This window comes from Bos mutus, chromosome 19, assembly GCF_027580195.1.
Source record: "Bos mutus isolate GX-2022 chromosome 19, NWIPB_WYAK_1.1, whole genome shotgun sequence".
Taxonomy (NCBI): domain Eukaryota; kingdom Metazoa; phylum Chordata; class Mammalia; order Artiodactyla; family Bovidae; genus Bos; species Bos mutus.
In genome coordinates, this window is record NC_091635.1 from 37,701,086 (window position 1) to 37,725,189 (window position 24,104).

The following is a 24,104-nucleotide window of genomic DNA, read 5'->3' on the forward strand; positions in this document are numbered from 1 at the left end:
ACAGCTCCCGTGGTCCTCATTCCCTGCGCCCTTACTCTTTTGAGCTCATTTCAGAACTCTGGCTTCTTAAGGAGCACTTACCCCGCAAGCCAGATGAGAGGACAGGGTCCTCACACCCATTAAATGTCTTCCCTAGATTAGCGTGCGCCTCCCTCAGGTACAGGTGTGAAAGAACACATCTGCCTTCTGACACTAGTCCGGGACTCCTCAGGGACAAGGTGGCGAGTGGCGAGAGCAGCCCCAGAGGCCCCCCAGCCCCCAGCCTGAGACCTGGTCCTTGGGGAGGCCTGGGCACCAGTGATTGGGCGGGCCTGTGTGTGGGAAGTCACTCTGTAAAGTTGGGGTTCAGGGGGTGGGGAAATTGACTAAGGGAGAAAGATCCGGAGTGTTCCCACTTTCTGAGTGCCCCAGACACATAGCCTCAAGGATGCTGGGGATCAAGGAAAGCGTGAGGCGCATGCCAAGGTGGCAGCTGTCCCGGCTAAGGGGCGTTAAGTGTCCACAGAGGAGGCCAAGGCTGGGTGTCGAGGCTTTGCCTGGGGCCACAGGCCAGCTCCACCCGGGCCCAGGCCCAGCTCCACCTGCTGACCTGCTGCCCCCACCCCAGTGGCTAAGCATCAGCAGAGATGGAAGGCGTGGTGGGGTCTCCTGCTGAGTCATCTGGCTCCGTGCCTCTTCTGGGAAGGCAAAGGCCCTGTGTTGTCATGACAGTTCTCTGACATCCCCAAGTTCTCTACATGAGCAGGCAGGGGGGCACCAGGAGATCCCATGGGGCAGCAGTGGGTAGGTGGCAGGGCAACCCTGTCCCAGGAGTACCCCCACCCAGCCCGAGGTGCCCTCTGACCCCCAATTCCCCATCCCTTGCTTTCCTACTTTCCACATTGCCTGATCACAAACATGCCTCCAGCCAAATGGTCCCGCTGCCTGGGTCCTTTTCCCTACTGTCCTGCTCTGTCTTTTCTGGATGCCAGGCTAGCCGGCTTCCTAGGAAGTCCCCTTTGTGGTCAAATGGGCCTCGTGGCTCCCCCTTAACGCCTCTCCCACCCACCAGGCACGGCGGCTCTCAGGCCCTCTGTGGGTGGTTCACTTTGGCCTCCCCTTCTCCAACCCCCCCACCAGGCCCCACTGAGCTTGGGCAGGATACCAGCTCTGCCCCCCGATTTTGCACCCTACCGTGACTGACTTGTCACGGTCAGGGTCAGGGTCAGGGTCACACAGTTGGTGCTTTAAGACCAAGGCTCAGCGCTTAGCAGGAGGATGTCTCATCCTGGCAGGAGGGACTCCCCTGACCCAACACCTACATGGGGGGCCTAAGAGCCAGGCGACCTCCAAGGCTGGAGCCCCGGAGTCAGCTCGACGTCAGCTGGGTTTCAGAGCAGGGCCTCCCTGTGTCCACTGGATAAATTTTTACAAAGAAAAAGGCAGTTTGCTAGGTACGTGACATCTTGCATGTTGGTGGTGAAAGGATGGGGCTTCTCTTGTCGTTCCAGACAAGGGGACCTCTTGAGCAGGCCAGGAGGCTGGTCATGACCTTCCCAGTGGTTCCCACGGAGCCGAGCCACACACGCCCACAGGCAAGTTCTCCAAGCGCTCACCGGGCGGGGGTCAGAGCCCAAAGGCCCACCACAGAGCCCCCGGTGATGAAACCGTCAAGGAGGTGGGGAATCGCACCAACGGCGGCCCTCACAGACCTCCCTGAGTTCTGCGTGCTAGGAGACAGAGGGAAAGGGAAGGGGTCCACCCTGCTGGGGTGGGGAAGGGCGGTCTGGAGGGGCCGGTCCTCCTTGCACACCCTCCCCTGGCCTGGGACCCACTGCTGCAGAGGGGACAGGTCACTGGGGGCAGGAGGGGCAGGGTCTGCTTCCTTTCTCTATCAGAACTGTCCGCAGGATCCCCACGGTTCCAAAACCAAGTGGGCGGGGCCCAGCAGACAGACTGGCACTGGCCAAACCAGTTTCTGGCAAAATCCTGAAACTGGCTGGCAGAGAGCCCCCTCCTGGCTGAGGCAGGCATTGCACCTGGTAAGCGTGCTTTCACATGAAGACTGTCCCCTCAAAACCGGGGTCTCTAGCTCCTCTTGAAGAACCCCAGACCTGGCAACTTGTCTTCATCCTACTGTGCCCTCTGAGTGGAGGGCATGGAGGTCCCCTGAGGTAGAACACCCACCTCTCCCTCCTTGCTGTTGCCTGCTTGCTCCCTGGGGCATCTGGCCTCCCACCCTAGACACAAGACTCTAACCCAGACCCCCTCGCCCTGGAGACACTAAACTGCACAACCTCCCGGCCACCTGCCATGGGAGGGACACGAAGGGTCTCTCCCCTTGAAAGAAGAGAAACCACTAGCATCCCTTTTAAGGGAGGAAGGGCCAGAGTACCACCCTGCACCTTGCTGCGGAGGTGACTGCCAGAGCCCAGAGCCCCGGCCTGCTTTCCACCCACAGCTGGGCAGGGCTAGAACCGCACCAGCTCCTGAGTCCCCAGGCCCCGCGTGGCACTGACCAACCAAGTGTCCTGAAGTATCCCGGGAGGGTCAAGGGGCCATGTGCCAGGACCAGAGACAGGAGCCACACTAACTCCTCCAGGCCCTTCCACAGACCCCAGTCCACGAGGCGGCAGGCTGTATGGGCATCAGCTTTAATATGGGGCTGGCCTGTCTGGGGGCTAGGAGGGTCCACTTTGTTTTCTTGTTGGGAGCGAAATCTCAGTGAGATTGTCTTAATTCCAAAATGAATCGTGAATTAGGGAAGGCATTTCCATCCTTCCCAGTCTCTGCTTGGCTGCTGACAGCTCGGGAAGCCTTGGCTGGACCTGCTGGCCATCCTGGAATGTCCGTCCTGGCAGGACTGGGCCTCGGTGTAAGGCCCCAGAGAGGGGGGTGCGGGCAGAGCTCCGAGAGTCAGCAATTCAGCAGGCATGTGCCCCTCCTGATCCACCACCCCCAAACGCCAACACACAAGCAGAGAGGTTTACACCCCCAAATCTGCATGGAAAGTAGGCATATCAGGGAGCCAGACTGAGCCAAGGATCCCTTAGCCAAAGCCCTCGTGAGCTAATGAGAGCAGCAGGAAGAAGGGGAAGGGTGGGGCGGGGTCTGAGGTGCCTTGAACGGAAGACAGCGCTGTGGAGACACTGGCTTGTGGAGCCTCACGATCCGGGTCGGGCGGTGTGACCAGCACCAGGAGTGTCGAGCCTGGCCGTGGCCTGTGGGAAGCACAGCTTCAGAAGCTGCGTTTGGCTGGAGGATCTGAATGTTGCCATTTAATCCAGAAATGAGAGCAGGACAGCAGGGCCAGGGCAACGCTCCGCAGAGTCAACCCGACTGGGAGCCCTGTGTGTGCTGCGCCGCTCCGTCAGCACCTGGCCTGCCTGGCCTGGCGCCCGCCTCCTGGGAGCCCGGTCAGGGCTGGCCACGCACCCAAACTGCGGGCCCCAGTCCTCCGAAGTCCCCGAGAGTCCCATGCGAGAGGGCCACATTACGAGGCTGCCACCAGTTCCGCCTGCCTGGGCCTGGCTTTGACGGGGACTTTCTCTGTGGAGGAAACAGAGAGATGTCTGTGGCGTACAGAACACCCCACAGGCAGGAACTTCCCGAAAACGACAAGAGGTGGCAAGGAGCCTGTTCAGGGCTCGGTGCTCTGGGAGGAACGGGTGCAGCTCCAGGGAAGGCGAGGCATACACAGAAGCCGGGGGGCTGGCAGAGAGCAGGCACTGGGCGCGGGCACTCGGGACAGCGCAGCGGCAGGCGTGCACCCTCCCACGGACCCCAGAGGGAGGCCAAGGAGCAGCGAGCCGAAGAGGAATCACGAAGGCGGATTTCTGAAGGCGCTAGCGATGCCCCAGGGAAGGTCGTCCCAGTGACGAATCAAGGACGGCTGGTCCTGGGCTGGACCCGGAAGAGCCCGCACAGCTAAATGTGCCCTTTCCTGATGCTTTGGGACTCGCCTCTCTGAATGGGGTTTGGCTTTTATGAGGCTACCCAAACCCCTCAGAGGTCTGGGCCCAACCCCAGGGCGAGGCTGCACTCTGCCTGAGGTGGTGCCATCGAGCACCCAGCAGGGAGGTGGGACCTGAACCTCACCAAGGAGGAAGGGCAGGGCCCAGCGGCCGGGAGATCATGATTTGCTCTAGGAGGCACCGTTCTCCAAAGGACATAACAAGGCGGGTACCTGGGATCTTCTCAGGAAGGGGCTCTGAAGGAACCGCTGGCAGCTCTATCTGTTCCTGCAGGAGACAGAAGGTAAAGGCCGTGAGACACTCCCGCCCCATCCTTGTCCCGGGAAGGACAGCATCCCGTCCACCTGGCTGCTCTCAGCGGAGTTTAGACGGCACGTGACGCCGCAGCATGCAGACCCTTGGCTTCTGGCGTTTCTGTCACTCAGATCGGTGGCCACAAAAGGTGGCTGCTCCCAATGACCCGGACCCTGAGGGGTTCCCCGCCCAGAGTTCTATTCTGAGTCTGGGCTGAGGGCTTTGGAGCAGGCGCCCATGCAGGTCAGGGGCCACGGTGGTGCCCCAGCTTGGTGTGGTGGTGCCTGGGTTGGTTCCTGGGTACGGAACCACAGAGCACGGGTCTGCCTCTCGGGGCTCGGGAGGTGAGTCAGTGGGCAGGTGCACGTGGGGCCCCTCAGGCGGCGAGCAACAGCGCTCAGGACCTGCTTTCCTGTGGCCAATGGCCAGCAGGGTGGCAGGCTGGTGGGCACGGCGTGAATATGGCTCGCTGAGGCAGGGGCCCCCAGAGATGGAGACATCCTCTGAGGGAGCAGACTCAGGGTCTGAAGAGACGGCTGACCAGTTAGAGGGCTCCAGGCCGACACGTGGCAGTGACAGCGAGAGACCCACCACAAGAGGGAAAGAGCACCCGTTTGATCTAAACCCCACCACTGCCCACTGGAGAGAAAGGGGCCGAGGGAGCTAGGCGAGCCAGCCTTTCGCCTGTGCACCGGGCTCACTCTCAGACTTGCCACAACTGGTGGGCAACCTGCAAAACGTTCTTTCCAGGCCAGTCCCGCCCTGTGGCCAGCCAGGCGACGGGGAGAAGGGGCTTCGGCTTAGAACAAATGCCAGCTGTCTTAAGGAATAAGTAAAACCAGCTGTAAAACCAGGGCTGTGGGCTCAAGAGAAACTCAAGGCAGGTGCTTGCGGAGGCCAGTGAGCAGAGGCCTCCTGGAGGCCCCTCCACCGGAGCCTGCGTCAGTCCCGGCGCTCCTGTTACCTGAGTGATGGCGTCCAGCTCCTCCAGGATGGCATCTTCATCCTCCTGAGTGAAGCTTCCTGCCAACAGCTCATCTATTTGCTGCAAAAGGAGGAGCAAAGGTGAAGAGCATGGCTGGGCCAGGGGTGGGGGTCGAGGTGCCCCCTCACGGAGGAAGGAGACAGCCCCGGCCCAAGGCTGCTCTCCCTTGAACAAAGGCAGGCAGCCCCGTGTGGCGTGGGAAGGCCTGGCCCTCACGGGCAGGGCTGGCCAGTGGCCACCACACTCCCTGGCTGCCAGACAGTGGCCCCGACATGGCGACACGTACCCGCTGGTAGTCCACGGCCTCCTGCGTCTCGTCCAGTATCCGCTCCACCTCCTCTACGGACATCACCTGATTGGTTACGAGTTTTTGAGTCTTGTCAGTGAAGCATGTGACAGAACCCCCTGCGTGAAGCCCACCTGCACTGGCAGCTCACACAGCCTTGCCCCTCTGTTTTTGTTTAAAGGAAGCCACGCCAAGTGGGATATGGTTATTTATGTCCATAAGTAACAGCTTTGGTTATTTATGTCCCCGGTAGGGCCTGTCTACACAGGCATGGAGCTGTTAGACCAGTCTTCTCAGAAGCCTCAGCTGACCTTCTCAGACCCCTACTGGCCCTTCTCAGTGGACCTTCTGGCACCCAGATCAACCCTAGCAGTAGTAACAAATATAAAGTTTTCTCTGGCCACATGACTTGATTTGTTTTGGGTTCAAAGCAACACCTTTGCTTGACTGGTCCCCACACTGGACATTCAGAAAGGCAACGTAACCTCAGCTCTCTGCCCAGCCCCACCTACCATCCACTCATCGGGAACGAGATGAGGTGAGGCTGGGGCGTGGCCTCTCTGCACCTCACTTCTCCTTTCACCATCCACCTCTGTGCTGCTTCCTGAGACAGGGCTGTGTTCACCTCCTCCAGGGAGTCCTCTGATTAGTTCACCACACCCCTCCCTGACTCTGAAGAGGCTATCCCTCTGGTCACGCTTAGAATCTCTGGATCCAAGTTGTAGCTGGAGTCCCTATTCTCGGGTCAATATTCCTGAGCTTGTCTGTCTTACTAAACGGTCAGCCTCTCCTCGTAATGACTGACTTTCCCTCGTGCCCAACGGCCTGGGTGCAGCTGTGGCCTCAGGGACAAGCCCCCTCCTTGGTCCACTAGGCTCCCCCTCCTCTCTGCCCCCAGCCCGCCAAGACTTACCTGGTGCATCTTATTCAGACACTCATTTCCAATCTTCAGCCCCTCGATCACTTTCATTTCAATCTGGGTGAACTCAATACTCTGGACCTGAGGAGGAGACCTGTGTAGTCAGAGGCCCGCCTTCTCTGCCGCCTCACGCAGACCCACGATGGGAGTTAGGACCACACTGTCCCCAAGACTGACAGTCTCTGGCCTCCTCTTCCCTGTCCTTTCCTGGTGCCCTGACCACCAGCTGGGCGGGACTGAGAGGGCCTGGGAAGAATCTCTTATCAGACTGCTTTTAAACAGCAAAACTGTTAGTAAATGAGCACAACCCGAGCGCTGCGCCCTGAACCCAGGTTGCCTGGGAGCCTCCTGCAGATCTTAACACCTCTTCAGTCACTGGGGCAGAACCGGCCCCCTATCCCCACCACCCAGAAGCGGCCTAGCCCCCCAACCACAATCCTGCAGCAGCCAAACTGCCCCAGACCCTTAAGAATATCAGGCTCCCAGTAAAGCTTCTCCTTTGCCTCCAGGCCTGACCCATTCCATAGCCTCTGGCTGAGGGTCCAGGAAAGGAAAATGGTGGGTTTCAGTTCTCTGAGGGGCCTCTGGCCTGCACTGCCCATACCCGACCCCCACTAGGCCTACCATGGTCTCCAGGCTGGTGATCTGGTTTTCTGTCTTGTCCAGGAGCTGCTCCCGGTATCGCTTCTTCTTGAGCAGCAGCTTGGCCCGTCTGCAAAGGGGACCCAGCAGTCACAGCCTTTGGATGTCCTGGCCCAGCACCGACCAGCCTCCCCGGCCTACCCCACGCCCTGCTCTAGGCTGACGGGGGATGGCTTCCTTCCCCCGCACACTGGCCCCACCCCACTCACTCCTTCCTGCCGTCACGCAGGAGCTGCCGGGCGATCTCCCGCTCCCGCTCCAGCTGCTGGGTGATCCTCTTCTGGTACTGCTTCAGCTTGTCCCGCTGCTGCTTCAGTTGCTGTTGGGAGAGCAGGCCTTGTGTTGGCACGGGCCCACGCAGCGCTAGACACTCGGTGGGCTACCTAGTGCCCAGGAGAGCAGGCACAGAGACTGCCAGGGACACCGTAGGGCCCCCCACAGGCCAGGCTGCCCCAGCTGCCACCCATGGAGCGCATCCTCTGAAACAGAGCTCTCCATGGGGACCAGTTTGCCCTCCAGGGCACGTGGTGCACTCCCTGGAGACATTCCTGGCTGGCCCACTGGGGATGCCGCTGGCATCTAGGGGGTGGAGCCCCAGGATGAGGCTGGATATCCTACAAGCCCCCAGGATCCCCCCAACCCCAGACAGCAAGGAGTGTAAGCACTGGTCAGGGAGTGTGGCCACCACCTCCAAGGTGCAGGGACGACACAAAATCATTGGTGAGGGCCACCTGAGTGCCACCAGCCCAGTCCAGCAGTAGCTGGAGACGGGGCCTTCCCTTCCAGCTTCACCCACCCTGGGGATGTCAGCCATATGCCGTCAGCTCCATTACACGTGGGTGGACAACAGACAGCGCATTGAGGCAATGGGTTCACATGACTCCCGAAGCACCGGGCACCCTGGAGTCCTGTCCCAAAAAGGACGCAGGGCCATTTACACGCCTTAGCCTCTCCTTCCCTGTTTTAGGTCATTTACGTTTCTTCCAAATTCCGTCATTTCAGGTGACGGTGACGGTGAGCACCTGCAAGCGTGTGGCCCTTCTCCGACGGAAGATGACGTCTTCAGGGTCGGTTACCAGGAGTGAGTTAAGTGAGTCAAGGGTGTGCACATCTTTTGGACTCAACATGGTGAGAAATTAGCCTCCGGCATGGACATGGTCTAAAGCGGCCGCTCCATAGCTCCCTTTTTAGAGGCCGTCTGTCCCAGTGCACTCTGTGGTTGGTGGCTCAGGGCAGCCACATGTCCTGTCCACGCTGACATGAGAGATGTCCGCTGACAATGAGACATCACCCCATAGCCAGCCTACCAGCCGGGCTCAACTCTGACTTGCTTCTCTTCCATAGGGGCTGAGCACCCACTCTGCAGGCGGCGGACAAAGTGTCAGGCAAGAGCCAGAGGGAGGCAGGTGTGGCCAGGCCGCCCCTTTGTAAAACAAGAAGTCTCAGCAGAAGGTCCCGGGGCAGCTCAAGGTTCCTCAGCTCAGCTTTTCATCCTCAGAAAACATCAGGCAATAGTTTGTTCTGTGGTGTGCCAACTGAGTTGTTCCTGTCACGACCCCACCGATGTGTATCCTTGGCAACAGAAAGGAGAGCTTCCGGGGCTTCCTGCTCAGCTAGAGGCCCAGAAGCCCAGGATGGAGGCCAGCACACGTTGGGGACCGGACCGCAACCACAATAAAAACCCAACGACAGCTGATCTTCTCCAGTGACAAACACGCCTCTTTTTCAAGGGGAACTTCAGTTAAAAGGTTTTATAACTTCTGGTTTCAGAAACCACAGTAAAACCACGCCCCCCCCAAAAAAACAACCTGCCACTTGAGTTAGTTTCTTTCTTAGTACCAAAAAGTATGTACTTCCTGCAGAAGATTAGAAAAGAAAGCGAAGGTAGATTCCACTCACATTCTAGGCTCTCTCCTTCCTGACACACTTTTCTTAAAAAAATGGGTTATTCTCAACACGTCGTTTCACTTAACATACCACACGATTCTTTCCCTAGAAACTAACTTTCATATCAGTGCTCTCCAGAAAAAGACGCTGGAATCCACAGGTAGAAACAGAAACATCACCATCATCTGAAACTTTCGAGGGCCATGAGTGGCCTGGAGACAAGGGCAGCCCACAAGCTCGGGGCCAATGGCTCGTTCCTCAGGGGCCGCACAGATTCTAAGTTTGACAAGGACTGGGACAGGTGTTGAGTCCAGCCTGAGTCCTAAGCACACAGAACACGACCGTCCCACAATGAGCGCGTTTGCTTAGATCCCCAGTTCTGGGAGCAGCAATGAGGCCCCACTGCCAGATCATCCCCTCCCCACGACCTCCCACCTGAGTCGGCCACGCAGGCTCCGAGCCCGCACCGGGCCGGGGCTGGGGCTGGAGTTTAGAACCCCCACCCGCAGGCGCGGACTCGCCCACGGACAAGGTACAACCACGAGACAGTACAACGAGGGCCCCGCCTCCCGAAGCACAGCTCAGCCACACCCGGACCACCTACACCCGCAGCGACAGGATTCGCTCAGACTCGCTGGGAACCGGGCCCGGACATGCTCCCCAAGGGGAGCCCACTGCGCATCGCCCCAGACGGGCTCCGAGGCTGCAGCCCGGGCGTGAGGCTGGGCGGCCAGAGGGACTGGACCCCTTGGAGAAGCGGAGCGCAGCCTGCCGCCGCCCAGCCTCGGTTTCCCCGTACGGTCCGGGGGAATCCGGCCCGCGCCCACCCGCCTGCAGGGCCCGGCATCTCACCAGGATCGCCTTGTCCTGCTCCGTGACCCGGCTCTGTTTCTTACGGCCGAACAGGTTGCCCATGGCGGCCGGCCCGGCCCGTGCCCCGCCGCCCTGCCCGGTCGGACCCGTGCCCCGTGCCACACGGCCACCGTAGTCCGGGCCCAACCCACCCCCTACGGCGGCCGCGCGGGACCTGGCGCCGCAGAACGCGGAACGCGGCCGTCTGAGGACGGAAGCCCCGCCCAGATAAGGGGCTGGACCTGCAGTGGGCGGGGCTCAGGGACCCTGGCTTGTGCGGTTCAGGTGCATTTCCAGAAGGCCCCACCTGCTTGGTCTTCAAGACTAGAAGTTCCATCTCCCACTACGGTGGGAACCCTGCAGGGTGACCGCGTGGACCGTCTCCCAGGTCAGAGATCTTGTTCACAAATCACTGCCCCGCCGGCTCGGATGCACAAAATGCTGCATTTAGTGATGTTACAACCCTGATCTCTAGTGTCCACTGAACTGCCAACTAGGCAGCGTGCCCCACCGGTTCTGTCGTCCGGGCAGGTGGCCAGTCCCCAGGGGAGCCCATCTTCTGGTTCCGTGGTCCCGGAAGAAGCCTCCATGGGGCATCAGGGATATAGGTTGGGGTGCCACCCACACCTCCAGCCCTGGCTTCCACTCGTGTGTCTTGGCTGGCATGAGGGGTCACAGTACTCAGCCCGGTTTGGTCGCCCAGGCTGAGCCCGCAGCCAAGTCTGCATGGGCCCCACCAACTTTCTAGCAGTCCTGGGCAGGTGGGGTCATAAGATGAGGTGTCCCATGGCACATGCCCAGCGCTCACCCCTTTCTGTGAAATGAACTCCTTGATCAGAAGCCGAGTTGCATGGACACCACTAATGGCTTCCAAGTCCACAACAGTGCAGCTGGCAGAAGCCTCCTAGAGTGGGCGGAGACAAATCCATATCCAGAGTATCTATTCCAGCAGCAATCCGTGGAGAGGGCTGTGTGGGGAGGAGTCAGCATCCCTTGCTCTCTGGATAGATGCGCTTTCTTGTCAGGGGAGTTCTTATCCCCCATCAGCTGGGCCATTCAGCTGGCGTCCCACAGAGCAGAGATGAGCCTTCCCTGCTGACTCTGCCTAAGTGCAGAGCTGGGGCAGGGGGAGGTTGTTAGGCAGCAGCAGTACCTGGCACAATGGTTCAGGCACTGGGGGGAGGTTTGCCAGGCATACTACATAGACCCCTTCATGAGGAACCCATTCTCCCTTCTGTTCAGTCCTGGAACTGGGTGAGAGGTCATGATTCTCCTCTAAGGTCCTTCCCATCAGATCTCTATCTCCCAGATCTGGCTCGTTTCTTAATGATCCATTGAGGCTTTCTGAGACTGTCCAGCTTCTGCAGTTGGCCAGTGTCAAGGGCTCTCTGGAACCGTGCATTGTGACTACTGCATGGGTTTGCTGCCTTTTCCAGTGACCTGCCTATGCGAACTCTGAGCCTTGCGCCTCCTGGTTCAGGAGAAATCAGGGCCCCTGTTTTGACGGCAGCGCTTCTACTGTCTTCCCTGGCCTGCAGACTTTGGAGGACTTTTCAAGAGCCTGAGGTCCTCACTAAGGAATTTCTTGGGGCCTCTGTCCAGTGCCTGTGCCTTGAGGACACAAGGAGCTCAGTGAGTGAGTTGCACCTGATGAATTCATGTCAAGTCCTTATCTGTCCCAGCCCTTGGAGTCCTTCGTCTGTATTGTGCCAAGGGAGTCCTGGTATCTCAGCTAGGCCATACTAAGTCCAAGTACAGATGAAAGCTACAGTGCGGCCCAGAGTCTCAGGCACTCATACCCTGTCCAGCTCGCCCAGTGTTGGCTGCCATGCGCACCTGTGAGGTCTGCCCAAGACTCTCCAGTGTGAGTCAGCAATTTCTTGGAATTCTTGGGATGTGCCCCCACCTTCCCTGGAGTCAGCTGGGCTCTCACTGCAGTTATGGATCTGGAGGCAACATGGGGTTACTGGGTGGGGTCTTGAGGAGAATCAGTCTCCTCTCAGCAGGTCTCCCCCTACCTGCTTGGGGTGGGGTCTTCATGAGCAGGGGGTGGGAAGGACACTTCAGATGGGGAGCAGGGTCGCTTCTGCTGGCAGGCAAGGCTTGATGTGATTATGAGGGGGTCAAGATCAGCCCACTCAACTCTCTCCATCTGACTCTTTCACACTGACCTGGTGAGGCTGAGAATTCAATTTATGTTGTAAGCCTACAACCTGCAGAATAGAACTGGGGGAATAATATCCAGACACAACAGTCCTGCTACAAGAAATAAGATTTTCTTTTATAGTAGTCCTACACATTTTCTGATTTTCGGACTCTATCTTGAACTGAGAATTTAAAGCCCCTTGCTTGTCATTTTTTAAAATGAAATCTTCCCAGTGTGGTCAGAAATCATTCGCATGCCCCATAGCCCTGATTTCCCCCAGGACGGTGCTTTGCAGCTGCTTGGACTCCCAGAATCTGGCTTTCAGGAAGTGCTTCCTTCCAGGTCATCGCATAAAAGTGTGTGGCGACAGCAGGCCTCCACTACCTATGTCCTATTTGCCACAGGCTGTGGTAGTCTGCTCTGGCTGCCGTGACAAATTACCACAGGCTGGGCCTCTTAGGCAACAGAAATGCATTGTCTCACGGTCTGCAGGCTGGAAGTCTGAGTTCAAGGTGTCGCAGGGATGGCTCCATCTGAGGCTGTGAGGGAGAATCTCCAACTTTCTGTTGGTTGTCGGCAAGCCGTAGCATGGAGAAGCATCACTGGACTTTTCCTCCATCTTCACGTAGCCTGGTTTCCCCTTTATGAGGACACCAGTCTTGTTGGATCAGGACTGACATGAATGACCTCAATTAACGTGTTCACCTCTGTAGAGACCCTCTCTCCAAATCAGGGCATAGTCTGAGGTGTTTGGGATTAGGACTGCAACATCTGAATTTTAGGGGAACACACAGGTCAGTCCATGACGTAATAATGAGATCATCACTGCATACAATCAAGTTTGGGTCTCTGTCTTCCACGGTCTCTCTCCGGGACTGACTTCTGGCCCTAACTATGCATCATGGGAACCTCTGTAAATAGGCACCTCTCTGGGCGTTTCAAGCAGGAAGACGTCTATTACAGAGAATCAGTGATTCAAAGTCAGGGTAGCAGGAAAGAAGGCCAGGGGTCCCGTCACTGGGTCTTGGGGAAGAGGGAGCTTTCTTAGACTTGAAAAGAAACTCAGGGCCCAGTGACACCCCACCCCACCCCCATTCTGCCTCATAACTACCAAAGCCCAGTCAGCCGTCCCTGCACCTCTGCCACCATCCACAGCTTGGAACACTTCCTACCGGAGGAAACGAACCTGGGAGCCCGATGGGAGGACCTCTAGGGAAGGTGACAATGGGGTAGCCCTTACCTGACGCGCAGACCCAGGGAGCAGGTAGCTTGCAAGTGCAGCCTTGTGGGCTGGCCTGCCGTGTGTGCACAGGCGTCAACAGGGTCTTGCAGGCCTGCGGATGGCGGCCCAAGGAGCACGTGGCAGGAACCTCCACCAACTCCGACGGCCATGAACGATTAGCGCAGGAAGCCATCCGGGACCCCTTGCCCCTCGTCGCTCTGCGGCTCACATTCGCCATCCACCTCCTCTAACCACCGTCTCCAACCACCCGCTCCCTCCAACTTCTAGGCCTACCAATCAGTCTCCGCTGGGTGCCCACCTTCCCAGACTGCCAAGCGTCACTCCCAGATAAGGACTCTGATTGGTTCCCTACAAGCCAATCAACTGTGGCCTTGCTGGTGTCATATCCTCGCCGGAGCCAATCCGCAGAGGGGAGGGTGGGCGCTCGCGGGCAGAGTGGAGGGAATTTCCTCTAAAACAGGCACTTTTTGAGGCCACTAAACACCAAGGTTCTGGGATAAAGCTTCACATGAGAACAAGAGTCATTCTGATGCCTGGTTGGTCCAGGACACATGGGGAGGATGAACTAGGGGGCTGGCCAGCGGTACACGTGCAGCATGTTGAGAGCTGTCAGGGTCGTGGTCAAGGGTCCCTAGGGTTAGGGGTCCTGGGGGGTCAGACTATGGAGGCGGTGACAGAGCAGCAGAGAACACGGGATTAGCCAAGGAATCTTCTGGCAGAAGTCAGAAGGATTCAGGCCAAGTCCCAGGCGTTGGGTGTGAGCCCAGGAAATAGTACTGAAGACACAGATGAGGTGTTGGTAGGACCAGCTTCATGGACGCTACGTGGGCACAGAGGATGGGGCATCCCAGGTCAGTGCCGGTAGAAGCCCCTAGGCGTGTGTCCTGGGACGGGGGACGTCCTGGGGAAGGCGGGAACTCAGAGGGGCTGCATGGAGGGCTGAGGAGAAAGTGCTTGCCTGCTGGTAACCCTTGGGGGACCCATGAGTGGGGACGCTGGGTCGCGGCGGGTCAGAGGTTGAGACGGCTCTTGAGGGCTTGAGAGCAGATAAGACGCGGGGCCAAGGAGAGGGGTGCAGGGCCGCGGAGGAGTCCACCCTTCTTGGAAGCCTAGCGCCTGACCCTCAGCCAAGCTGCGTCCGGGTAAGAGCTAGCCCCGCGGCGGCCACGCGGTGGCGCTGCAGGACAACCTGGAAGCCGTAGGACACCTGGGCCAGGAATGTGGGCTGGCTCTCCAGGAGGTGGCGGCACCGGTACCCGTCCTCAAGCACTCCACATCCCAGCACTGGACACTTAGGCACCCCCACACCTAGAACCCTGCGCTTTGCACCCCACACCGGGTACTTGCTCCCAGACACAAGCCCCTTGTACCCCAGCACCTGTCACCCCACACTCAGCATCTCAGACACCTCACCCTGTGGGGGCGGCATCCCGCCCGCATCCTAGCACCTCCCCAGCCCACAGCCAGCACTGGTGCAAGTCCACCCCTTGCACCGGTGGGGGAGGTGCAGGAAGGTGGGTCCAAGAACAGCCGGCGAGGTCAGGGGGAGGATCTGCCATGGGTCTGCCCTAGCTTGGAGAAGCCACATTCTTTGAGCTATTTTGCAGATACTGAAAAGCCCACTAGGTGGGAAAAGTTAACTGTATACTGCCCACAAGCATGTAGACACCAGACCCACTGGAACCAGAAGATGGGTGATGTTGACTCCCAATTACCTACCAACCAATCAGAAGAATGCCCATGAGCTGATCGTGTACCCCACAACCCCTCTCCCTCACCTGGTCTTTAAAAAACCTTTCCCTGAAAGCCTTCAGGGAGTTTGGGCCTCTTAAACACTAGCTGCCTGGGATTCTCTGCTTGGCACCTGCTGCCACACTTGTTTTTACCATTACTTGGTGTCAATAGTTCGACTTTACTGTGTGCGGGAAACAGACCCAAGTTTGCCTCTTTGGAGAAATGTCTGTTTAAGTCCTTTGCCCAGTTTTGAACTATTTGTCCTTTGATTGGTGAGTTGTGAGAGCTCTTTATGAGTTCTGGATATCAAATCCTTAAACTCTTATCAGATATATGACTTGCAAATATTTTCTCTGAAATCTTTTTCTGCAGATTTTTTTTACATCCTTGTCTTTTGATGCACAAAAAGACATTTTTATGAAGTCCAGTTTATCTAGTTTTTCTTGTGTCAAGCTTCTGGTGTCAAATCTAAGAATCTGTTGCCAAGGTCATGAAAATTTACCTCTATTTCCTGCCCCTCCTCCTTAGGAGTTTTAAAGTTTTAGCTCCTGTATTTATGCCATTGATTGATTGTGAGTTTTTGTATGTGGTGTAAGGTAAGGGTCCACCTTTTGTGTGTAAATATCCAGCTGTCACAGCACCATTTGTTAAAAGACTATTCTTTCCCTACTGAGTGGTCTTGTCACCTTGTTTGAGAACCAGTTGCCCCTAGATGTTTGGGTTTATCCGGGGCTCTCTATTCTGTTCTATGCTAGAACCACTGTAGAATGAGTAACTGTAACTTGGTACTAAGGTTTGAATCAGGGAAGTAGAAAGACTCCAACCTTTTATCTTTCAAAGTTGTTTTGGTGACCCTTGTAATTCCATATGCATTTGAAGTTTGATCGGTCCAATTCTGCAAAGGGTCTTTAGGATCTTCTAGGACCTGCACTGAATCTGTAGATTGCTTTGGGGAATACTGCCATTTAATAATATTGTCAATCCGTGAATACAGAATGTCTGTTTATTCAGGTCCTCTGTAATTACTTTTAGCAATGATTTGTTGTTTGGTGTACAATCTTTCATCTCCTTTACTGCATTTATGCCTAGGTATTTAATTCTTTTTGATGCTTTTGTAAATGGAATTGGCCTGTTAATTGCTTTTTCCAGTTGTTCAATGCTAGTGTGTCATTTGTTTCTTTCTCCAGTGCAAAAAGTTCCAGTAAAGAGCAAAAAAAGACAGGAAACCCCACGTGGGTTTTGCCTGGGCTTTGGTTGTTGCTGGCAGCTGCCACCTTCCCTGTGGAGCTGGGATCACTCCCTCCACAGGCTGCAGGGGCGGGAGTCCCACACGTGGCTGGGTTCCCTCACAGAATAGCCCCCAGGCCATTCCTCCTGCAAAGCAGAGCCCTGTGGGTGCTGGTGACAAGTTCTGGGCTGCCCCCCATCACCTCCAGTCCCTCCCTTGCAGTTGGGGGCCTCTCTGGGAGCTCCCTTGCCTTGTATCTGACATGGAGGGCTCTGCTGCCCCAGAACCTGTACCCGCCTCACCCCCCTCCTCTCTGCCCCCTGGTGTCTGCTGTACACTTGGGTAGAGCATCTCCTCTTTCATGGCCTCCCCTCCTTCAACCAGTGGCAGCCCCTGGATCGGTGAACTGGACGCCTCACCTGGATTCCTGATCCTCAGCTGCTCGTCCCAGCTGCACACTTTTGGGTGCATGTAGGCCTGGCGGGGGTCTCAGGATGTGCCTGCTGGCTGTCCCTTTAGGGGACACAACTGGGCCCATCCCAGTTGCCACCCTCCCTCTGGTCCGCTTTCCCTCAACTGTTCTCATCCTACCCCATCTTCACCTGCCCCAGGCCAGGAGGCACTGGCCAGTTTTCTGGCCATGTGGACCCTCAGCCAGCTTGTACAACTGAACCCGAGAAGCAGGACAACCTTGAGAGGCCAATCCCTCTGACCTCTTCCCAGAGGACCCCTGTAGAAACCCAAAGATGGAGACAGTGGCCAGCTGGCCTTATGGTGCACCCAGCCCTTGTCTGTAATTGTGTTTTCCCAAACTTGTTCTGTAGGCCCCGCGTCCTGAGACTGAATCACTACCACCCACCTGCATGCACACGCTTGACTGTGTCGCCCAGGTGAACACACCTTTGCTGGGAATTCCTGGTGCCTCCTACGTGCTGAAGCGTGGTGTCTGCGTGGGGTTGAGGACAAGCCTACGGCCAAGTCTCAGGTGGTCCTGTGCCGAAAGCCGCTGAGCCAGGAGGGACCCACAGAGCAGAGCCTCCCTGAGCTGGTCCTCCTGATAACACCTCCCCACCCTTTCTCTCCTCAGCTGGACGGCTGTCCCTGCATGGCCACCTAGGACAGTCGTCCTTGGCTCCTGGCTGGCAAGCTGACACCGGCCCCGCGGTGCTGGTGGGCTCTTTCCCGGCTCCTTCACTGCAGCCATTCAGAGCTGGTGCGTGGAGGGTGTAGCCCTGGGTCTGGCGCCCTCCTGTGGTAGCTCCAGCCACATGCCCATCTTTCATTTTTATGAGCACTTGATTTGTATTCAAATCCTGGTGACAGGATAACTGATGCTAATGGGGAAAATATTACTCTCGCTGCTGAAGCGTGCCAGGTGCAGCTGAGTAAGTGCTGGGTATCCTTCTTGTTTTAAACAAACTGTAATTTAATTCAGGAGTTCCAGCTGCTCAGACCCCAGGTTTCCATGGCAACAGTTTCCCTCCCCTCTTTGGAGTGGGTGCTATACTGGGGAATCCACCCACTTCCCCACAGTCTCCCTCATGTGCCAAGGCCTCAGAGCCTCCTCCTGCGGGTCTCCCCAGGGACGGAGAGGCAGCTGGCTCAGAATGCACAGAGGGGCCCTTCCCTGCTTCTCAAGAGCAGGGATGGATGTCTTGCTTCCCATTTCAGTGACCCCTCACCTCCTCTTAGGCCACCCCCGGCATTTGGGGGCTCTGCTTGGTAGGGGACTTATAGACAGAGAGTGGTCAGCAGAATCAAGTCTATCAAAGAGGACCACATCCTTGTCCTGGGAGCTGTGAACCTCTTAGGTCATGTGGCAAAGATTAAGGCTGCCAATCAGCAACTCGGATGTGGAGAGATTGTCCTGGATTATTCAGTGGGGCCGTGTCATCACAGGGTCCTTGAAAGTGGGGGGTGGAGTCAGAGTCCGAGTCAGAGTGATGCCCTGTGAGAAAGACTCCAGCTGCACTGCTGGCTCGGAAGGAGGAGCAAGGGGCCGTGAGCCAAGGGATGAGGGCAGATTCTAGAAGCTGGAAAGGGGGAAAAGTGATTCTTCTCCCGAAGGAACCTGCCCAACTCCCTGGTTCTAGGTCCGGCGTGGGGCTCTCCAGGCCCAGGAGGATGAGTCTGTCCTGGCTGACACGTTTGGGGTGATTTGTTGCAGCTGCCCTGAGGGCTGACACAGGGGCTTCCCGGGTCTGGGCCCAGAGGGTGGCTGGTCCGCCTCATTCCTGAGTCCTGGCTCCTCTCTTTCCTGTGTGCCCCCACAACCGTGCCCGTCACAGCCTGCCTGGCCTCCTCAGGGGCTGGCCTCTCGTCCTCGGCCGGGTCGGCCCCACCCAGTCTAGTGAACCCGGTTCAATTCCTGTCGCTCCTTCGGCACCAGTGTGCATGGCTGGCTCCCAGTGCTGCCCACTTTCCCACTCACCACACCCTGTCTGCTGAGTGAGGTTCCATCTTGAGGCCACGAGGTCAGGATGCCGGGTGGGACCCCGGTTCCTGCTCCCACCCACCCAGTGGGTATGGCTCTGGGTGAGTTACTTCACGCCTGGGGCTCCATTTCCTGTCATCAGGGCGACAAGAGCTGGGACCCAAGCTGCTTCTAGGGACTGGGACCCCTAAGGCGTGAGGTGCATTTAAGGGGCTGGGACCCCTCAGGCCAACTGTTGGCATGTCAGTGGAACATGGGCTCCAGGCCCCACAGGGGAGCCAACCCTGGACCACTAGGTGGGCCCGAGGAGTCACAGGAGGACCTTATAGGCTGGGATCAGAGGGGATGCTGGCTGAGGAAGGAATCGGGGTCCCCAAGCCACAGGATGAGGGTGGGAAGACGGATCCCCAGGACAGAACCCAGACGCAGCCTTCTGGCTTCTAACTGTAGGTGGTAAGTAAAAAAGACACAGGAAGTGGCAGAGGGATTCCCTCTGGGAGCCTGGGCTCACAGGCAGAGTGGGGTGACCCCAAATCTAGGGCCTTCTCTTGGGCCAACTGTCCAAGCCACAAGGCTGGGGCTGTGCCCGAGGGGGCCAAGGGCCGGGAACCACCACCTTGTACCTGGAGCCCCGAGGGCACGGAGGACTTGCCTTAAAGGACAGCGCCTCCAGCCAGCCCTCTGCGTATTTATCTTTTATTAACAGTTTATCCTTCTCGCTTTTTGTGTTACAATTCCATGTTTCATCAAAGTCTTTCAGTTCTCATTTTGATAAAATAAATAGAGATAAATGAACCCTTAGGTCGCACTCTCTCGAGCCTCTGTAACTTCATGATTGAATTTTCGCATCAGACCTGTGAAGACAGCCCCACTGGGGCCCCCGCGCTTCGCCTGGGGATAGTTTTGTCTCAAAACAAACAGAACCACACATGAGCTCAAAATGTGGAGTGGAACTGCTCTGTGAAATCGGCTGTGGGCAGTCAGCTCGGCATCTGTGGGTAGAGCTCAGCTTCTGGAAGGTTCCCAAGTCGCCGTGTCTGGAGCACTGGGTGAGCTGAGCTTTCTGTGGCCTTCCCTACCCGCACGCCGCTCACTCACCCAGCACACGGTGGACACCGTCCTGGAACTTTCTTGGGGGAGCAGTCACGTCCAGCTCCTGGCCCAGCCCTGTGCCCTGTCCAGCCCCCGCAGGTCCACAGCACGGCTCTTCCTCACATTCCCACTATTATTGGCCTCTTACCGGCAGAATTAACTAAGCCAGCTCACTCCTCTATCTTTGAATAATCCTGATTCCCAAGGAAAATGGAAAAAATGATTTTCAAAATATCATCATCGTGGTTGTCTTGCATTCCAGGCATGGCTGCTCAGGGCCCCTCCACAGATGCGTGCATGCAACGGACACGCGTGAAGCTGCCGCCTACCTGGGAGCCCTCCTGTGTCCCTTGCAGGTGTGAGCTGCCCCCATGTGTGTGGGGACAGAGGGGTGGGGCGGCACCGTTCAGCCCTGGATACTTGGGGCTGGGCGGCCCCTCCACGTGTGCTCATGTGACGCATGTGGGGCACGGGTAGGGAGGCCAGGGTTCCCTGCACCGGCCGGGGAAGAGCAGCACTTGAGAGAAACAAGCCCTGTGGCCCAAGGGACCTGCCTCTCCTTCCAAACCAGAGCCCCTCCTTCCGACACTCAGACGGGAGGCCTGCCTGTGGGGAGGGGTGCGCTCGGGCTCTGGGGTTTGGCCAGACGGCCTGGGGTGACAACCAGCGGGTGGCAGGCCACCTCCATCTGTCCTTCACTCAGTCTCAAGCCTCCACCTCAGCCAGTGGCCTCGGACCACCCCAGGAGCCCATGCCGGCAGGGACGCAGCCCCAGGAGCTGGCTTCCGTCTGGTTTGGAGACTAATGCTCGCATCGCTTGGAAAATAAAGCAAGTGTGTTACCCCCTTAAACCTCAGACGACAACAGGACGGGGGGGGACTGGAACGTACAGGGCCGTGTCCTCCGTCCGGGAGCCGTGTCTCAGCAGAGCAGCCACCGTCACACCAAGGACTCCAGCAGAGCCCCCTTCTCTGGGCTCCTGGGCATGACAGCGAAGACAGACAGACAGACAGTGCGGGCCCTTGCGAGCCCTCAGCAGCTGGTTCGGGCCAGTGTTCAGGGCAGCGTGGTGGGTCCCCTATGTACACGGCGGCCTGTGGGGAGGGGCCGCTATCTGACACGCTTCTCCACCGAGTACACGGAGATGTAGTAGTCATTGCTGCCCACGGCCAGGTGCGGCTGCGGGAGGGAGGAGAGAGCAGGGGGTGAGCGGCTGGCGGGGGTGTGTAGGCCAGGCCTGGTCACCTCAACTCCGCCCGCAAGGCCAGCGTGGAAATGACGGGCTCCTGGGCCACACAGCTCGTGCAGATTCCTCACCTCTGCCCTGTCACAGGGAACCCGCCCGCTCCGCACACCGCCCATGTTTTTCTTTCCAGCATGGCTCCCCAGGGACAGCTCTGGGAACCTCATGCCATGCGTTTTGGCAGAGAGCCACATGCCAGGCTCCTGGGGAGCCTCGCGCTGCACACAGGCAGGTAGGGAGAATCCTAATTTACAATACAGCAGCCCCTAGCCGCACGGCTGACTGTAATTTAGGACGGTGCTGTCACCCGGGTCATGGGGTCTGGGCTGCTCCTACCCCAGTGGACTTTTCAAGGGGAGCTTTCTCTGGGGCTGGGGTCTATGTAGGGGCCAGAGGGGTCGCGAAGAGCGGGGCTACTTCATGTCTTCCCTGAGTGACAGGGAATTTGACACTGCTTCCAGAGGGAGTGCAGTCTGGGGGCTATGGCCCCTGGAGATCCTAGGGTGGCCGACTGCAGTGAGGGGCGGGGGCCTCTGCCTGCCGCTGCTAGCACCTCCCCATGCCCCCCGAACCCCCAGCCCTTGATGGGGCAGAGACACAGACCCAGTGTGGGTGGAAGGCCAGGCAGCTGATGGCACCGACCCGCTGGCCCATGAAGCCGTCGTAGTACTTGATATGGTTGATCAGCTCTCCGCTGCCGTTGTAGATGGCGGTGAACTGGTTCATGGAGCCACTGCATAGGAGAAGGCCTGGCGGTCAGCGCGGGGAGTGGGTGTGTCCCTGGGGAGAGGGGGCTCCTCTCTGGTCACCCCCATGAGGGGGCTTGAGCCTCAAGGGCTGTGAGGCCAGGCAGGTGAGGAGCAGCAAAGGGGCCCCACACTCAGTCCCTCCACCCAGCTCTCCTCCACAGGTGTGGGGCTGGGTCATGGTGCCTGCTGTTTACACAGGGCCCGGGAGCTGTCTGGGCAGCGCGGGGAGGGGCAGAGAAGAGGCAGCACCTACCACGCAATCAGGTTTGCCTGGGGGTGGATGTCGAGCGCTGTCAGCCCCTTCACGATCTGCATGACGTTCACAGACTCCGGCAGCCGAGGGTCAAAGAAGCGCACATCCCCGTTGACGCTGCGGGAGTGGGTCGTGGTGATGCTGGGTGGGCATACTGGGGCCCCAGGATGCACCACGTGCAGTCAGGGGCCGTCCACGTGTGCTATTCAAGGCCACGGTCCCCTGGACCCTCAGAGTGTCCAGGGAGGCCCCTGGATGGCACATGCACCCACCCCACTGACTCTGGCGCCAGGCCTGCTGTTGAGCCCCGGGGACCCCTCCCTACAGGCAGAAAAGGCCTAGCCGCTGAGGCACACAGCAGGGTGAGCAAAGACCTGGGGGAGGCTGTGAGTTATTTGTTCATTTCCGGCCGGATATTAGATTTTGCATAGCAGGGAATGTGGTGATGGGTGGGAGGGGAAGATAGGAGGTCACCTCTTCCTGCCCTGGGCCTGGCAGGCAGCGTTTTGAGAGCTGTGCTCTGTTTCCACATTACAAACAAAGGAAGAGCATCTCTTTGGAGAAATGGTGATTTTGTGATAGTAAATTACATTTGCTGTCCCTTTAACGGGCAAATAAATATCCGCCGCTCTCAGCACAGGATTTACCAGGCAGCAGGAATAGATTTATGGGCAGACGATGGATCTGCACGGTGATCCTGGCACATGCCTGGCAGATGCTGCTGTTGCGGAGAGGCTGTGCCCCGGTTGCCTCGTTCACCCCTCTCTCCTGCCGCCCACAGGACGCCCGCAGGCCAGGCTCTCCAGCGGGAGGACCTGCTGTCCCTGCCCTGGTGCTGGCCCTGACCTTTCTGGCCAGTCCCAGAGCAGAAGTTAATTACTACCCTGAAATGCCATATTTCCCAGCTGTTTAAATACCAAGGACATATTTTAGATGGAGGGAAAATAATGTTTTTACAGCAAAATGTCTCATGAATATTCCACGCTCATTACCTGACGCTCATGATGTGGCCCTCGGGGTGCTTCTGGAGGTAGGCCTTCACCACCCAGGCCGTGTGCTCCCGGTAGGTCATGACGCGGCTGGAGGGGAGGAAGGAGGGGTCAGGGCCCTGGCACAGCTGTGGCGTCCCTGACGCTCCGAGGCACCAGGACGGGAGGCAGAGTGGACTTTGTTTTGAGCAGAGGGAACCAGGCACTTATGTAAAGTGTCCATGGTCCGCCCATGCCCTGAGGTCAGCCCTCACTGTCTCAAGTTCGCCGCGAATGACTGAGTGATCCCGCACCACTGGCATGCCCCTCCATGGGCACCTCAGGCCATGCTGGGGCCTCGGCAGGCGGGGTGGCTGTCATGCCCTCTTGGGGCCCCAGGCACTGCCAGCCCCCCTACTAGGACTTCACATTGCATCTCCCTGTAGGTTTGAGGGCTGGGACTGAGAACCCCAGACTGTAAAGCTGTTGAAACAGAGGGACACGGGCTTTCCTGGAAGCCTGGTGTGGTCCATGACTGGCAGCGGGATTGGGATGCACGTGATGGGGAGGTGGGGTCAGAGTGTGACCCCCGGGAAGGGTCCAGGACACAGTCACACTCAGCACACACAGGTCTCTGCCCAGGGGTGCGCAGCAGCCCCCGTGTATCTGTCTCAGACCTCAGGCCAAAGAGGAGGTCTGGGGACCCCAGCGCCTCCCTCCCGGCCGCTCTGTGACCCTCAGCTCTTGTCCATTTGCCAGGTCACTGCCTGCCCAGGGAGGCTTCTTACAATAAGTCTGATTGACATTTGATTCACATACGTAAGAGTCTCCTGTAAGCATGTATTCACTGATTTGACACGTTTTTACAGCTGTGTGACCATCACACAATTTTAGAATATTTTCATCACCCCAGAAAGGAACCTTGCTCCCCCACTTCCATGATGGCTGCTTCTGGTGGGCAGTGTAGGTTTTCGGTGGGGACTCTCCTGCAGAGACCTGCAGGGACCATGAGAACCAGGGGCTGCCTTGGGCCCACTCGTCATCCAAGCCTCAGGCCCAAACTCCTGCCGGACTGGCTGGCGCCCCTGCTGGCTGCATGGGTCCATACTGGTCCTCCCGGCTGCTCCCAGCCCTGCACCCTCAGAGCCTCACTCTCTTCCTGCTGGTGTCACTGATGGGGTTCACCTGTGCTCAGG

The 24,104-nt window shown here is 57.9% G+C and overlaps 2 protein-coding genes across 3 annotated transcripts in view; both read right to left on the reverse strand.

The window, feature by feature from the left end:
- Positions 1 to 2,617: 2,617 nt before the first annotated feature.
- CHMP6 (charged multivesicular body protein 6) lies at positions 2,618 to 9,976 on the reverse strand. The gene is made up of 8 exons (XM_005907644.3): positions 9,819 to 9,976; positions 7,289 to 7,398; positions 7,062 to 7,149; positions 6,432 to 6,518; positions 5,519 to 5,584; positions 5,212 to 5,292; positions 4,166 to 4,220; positions 2,618 to 3,528 (listed from the first exon to the last, which is right to left on the reverse strand). The coding sequence occupies exons 1-8, from the start codon at positions 9,879 to 9,881 to the stop codon at positions 3,473 to 3,475; spliced, it is 606 nt and encodes a 201-aa protein (XP_005907706.2). The 5' UTR covers positions 9,882 to 9,976; the 3' UTR covers positions 2,618 to 3,472.
- A 9,307-nt stretch (positions 9,977 to 19,283) lies between these two features.
- The window catches only part of RPTOR (regulatory associated protein of MTOR complex 1), a 324,545-nt gene continuing 319,724 nt past the window's right edge, over positions 19,284 to 24,104 (reverse strand). For both annotated transcript variants that reach the window (XM_070390212.1, XM_005907642.3), the window contains 4 exons: positions 22,933 to 23,019; positions 21,941 to 22,057; positions 21,542 to 21,671; positions 19,284 to 20,874 (listed from right to left, as the gene is read on the reverse strand). In XM_070390212.1, coding sequence (XP_070246313.1) covers positions 20,806 to 20,874; positions 21,542 to 21,671; positions 21,941 to 22,057; positions 22,933 to 23,019 — 403 coding nt within the window. In that variant the 3' untranslated portion in view covers positions 19,284 to 20,805. The remainder of the gene's footprint in view (positions 20,875 to 21,541; positions 21,672 to 21,940; positions 22,058 to 22,932; positions 23,020 to 24,104) is intronic.

Coding starts and splice junctions, on each gene's coding strand:
- CHMP6 (XM_005907644.3), bottom strand. CDS start 9,881: ATGGGCAACCTGTTCGGCCGTAAGAAACAGAGCCGGGTCACGGAGCAG. Junction 6,519..7,061: donor TCACCAGCCTGGAGACCATG/GTAGGCCTAGTG, acceptor TCTCCTCCTCAG/GTCCAGAGTATTGAGTTCAC. Junction 5,585..6,431: donor GTCTGAATAAGATGCACCAG/GTAAGTCTTGGC, acceptor GTAACCAATCAG/GTGATGTCCGTAGAGGAGGT.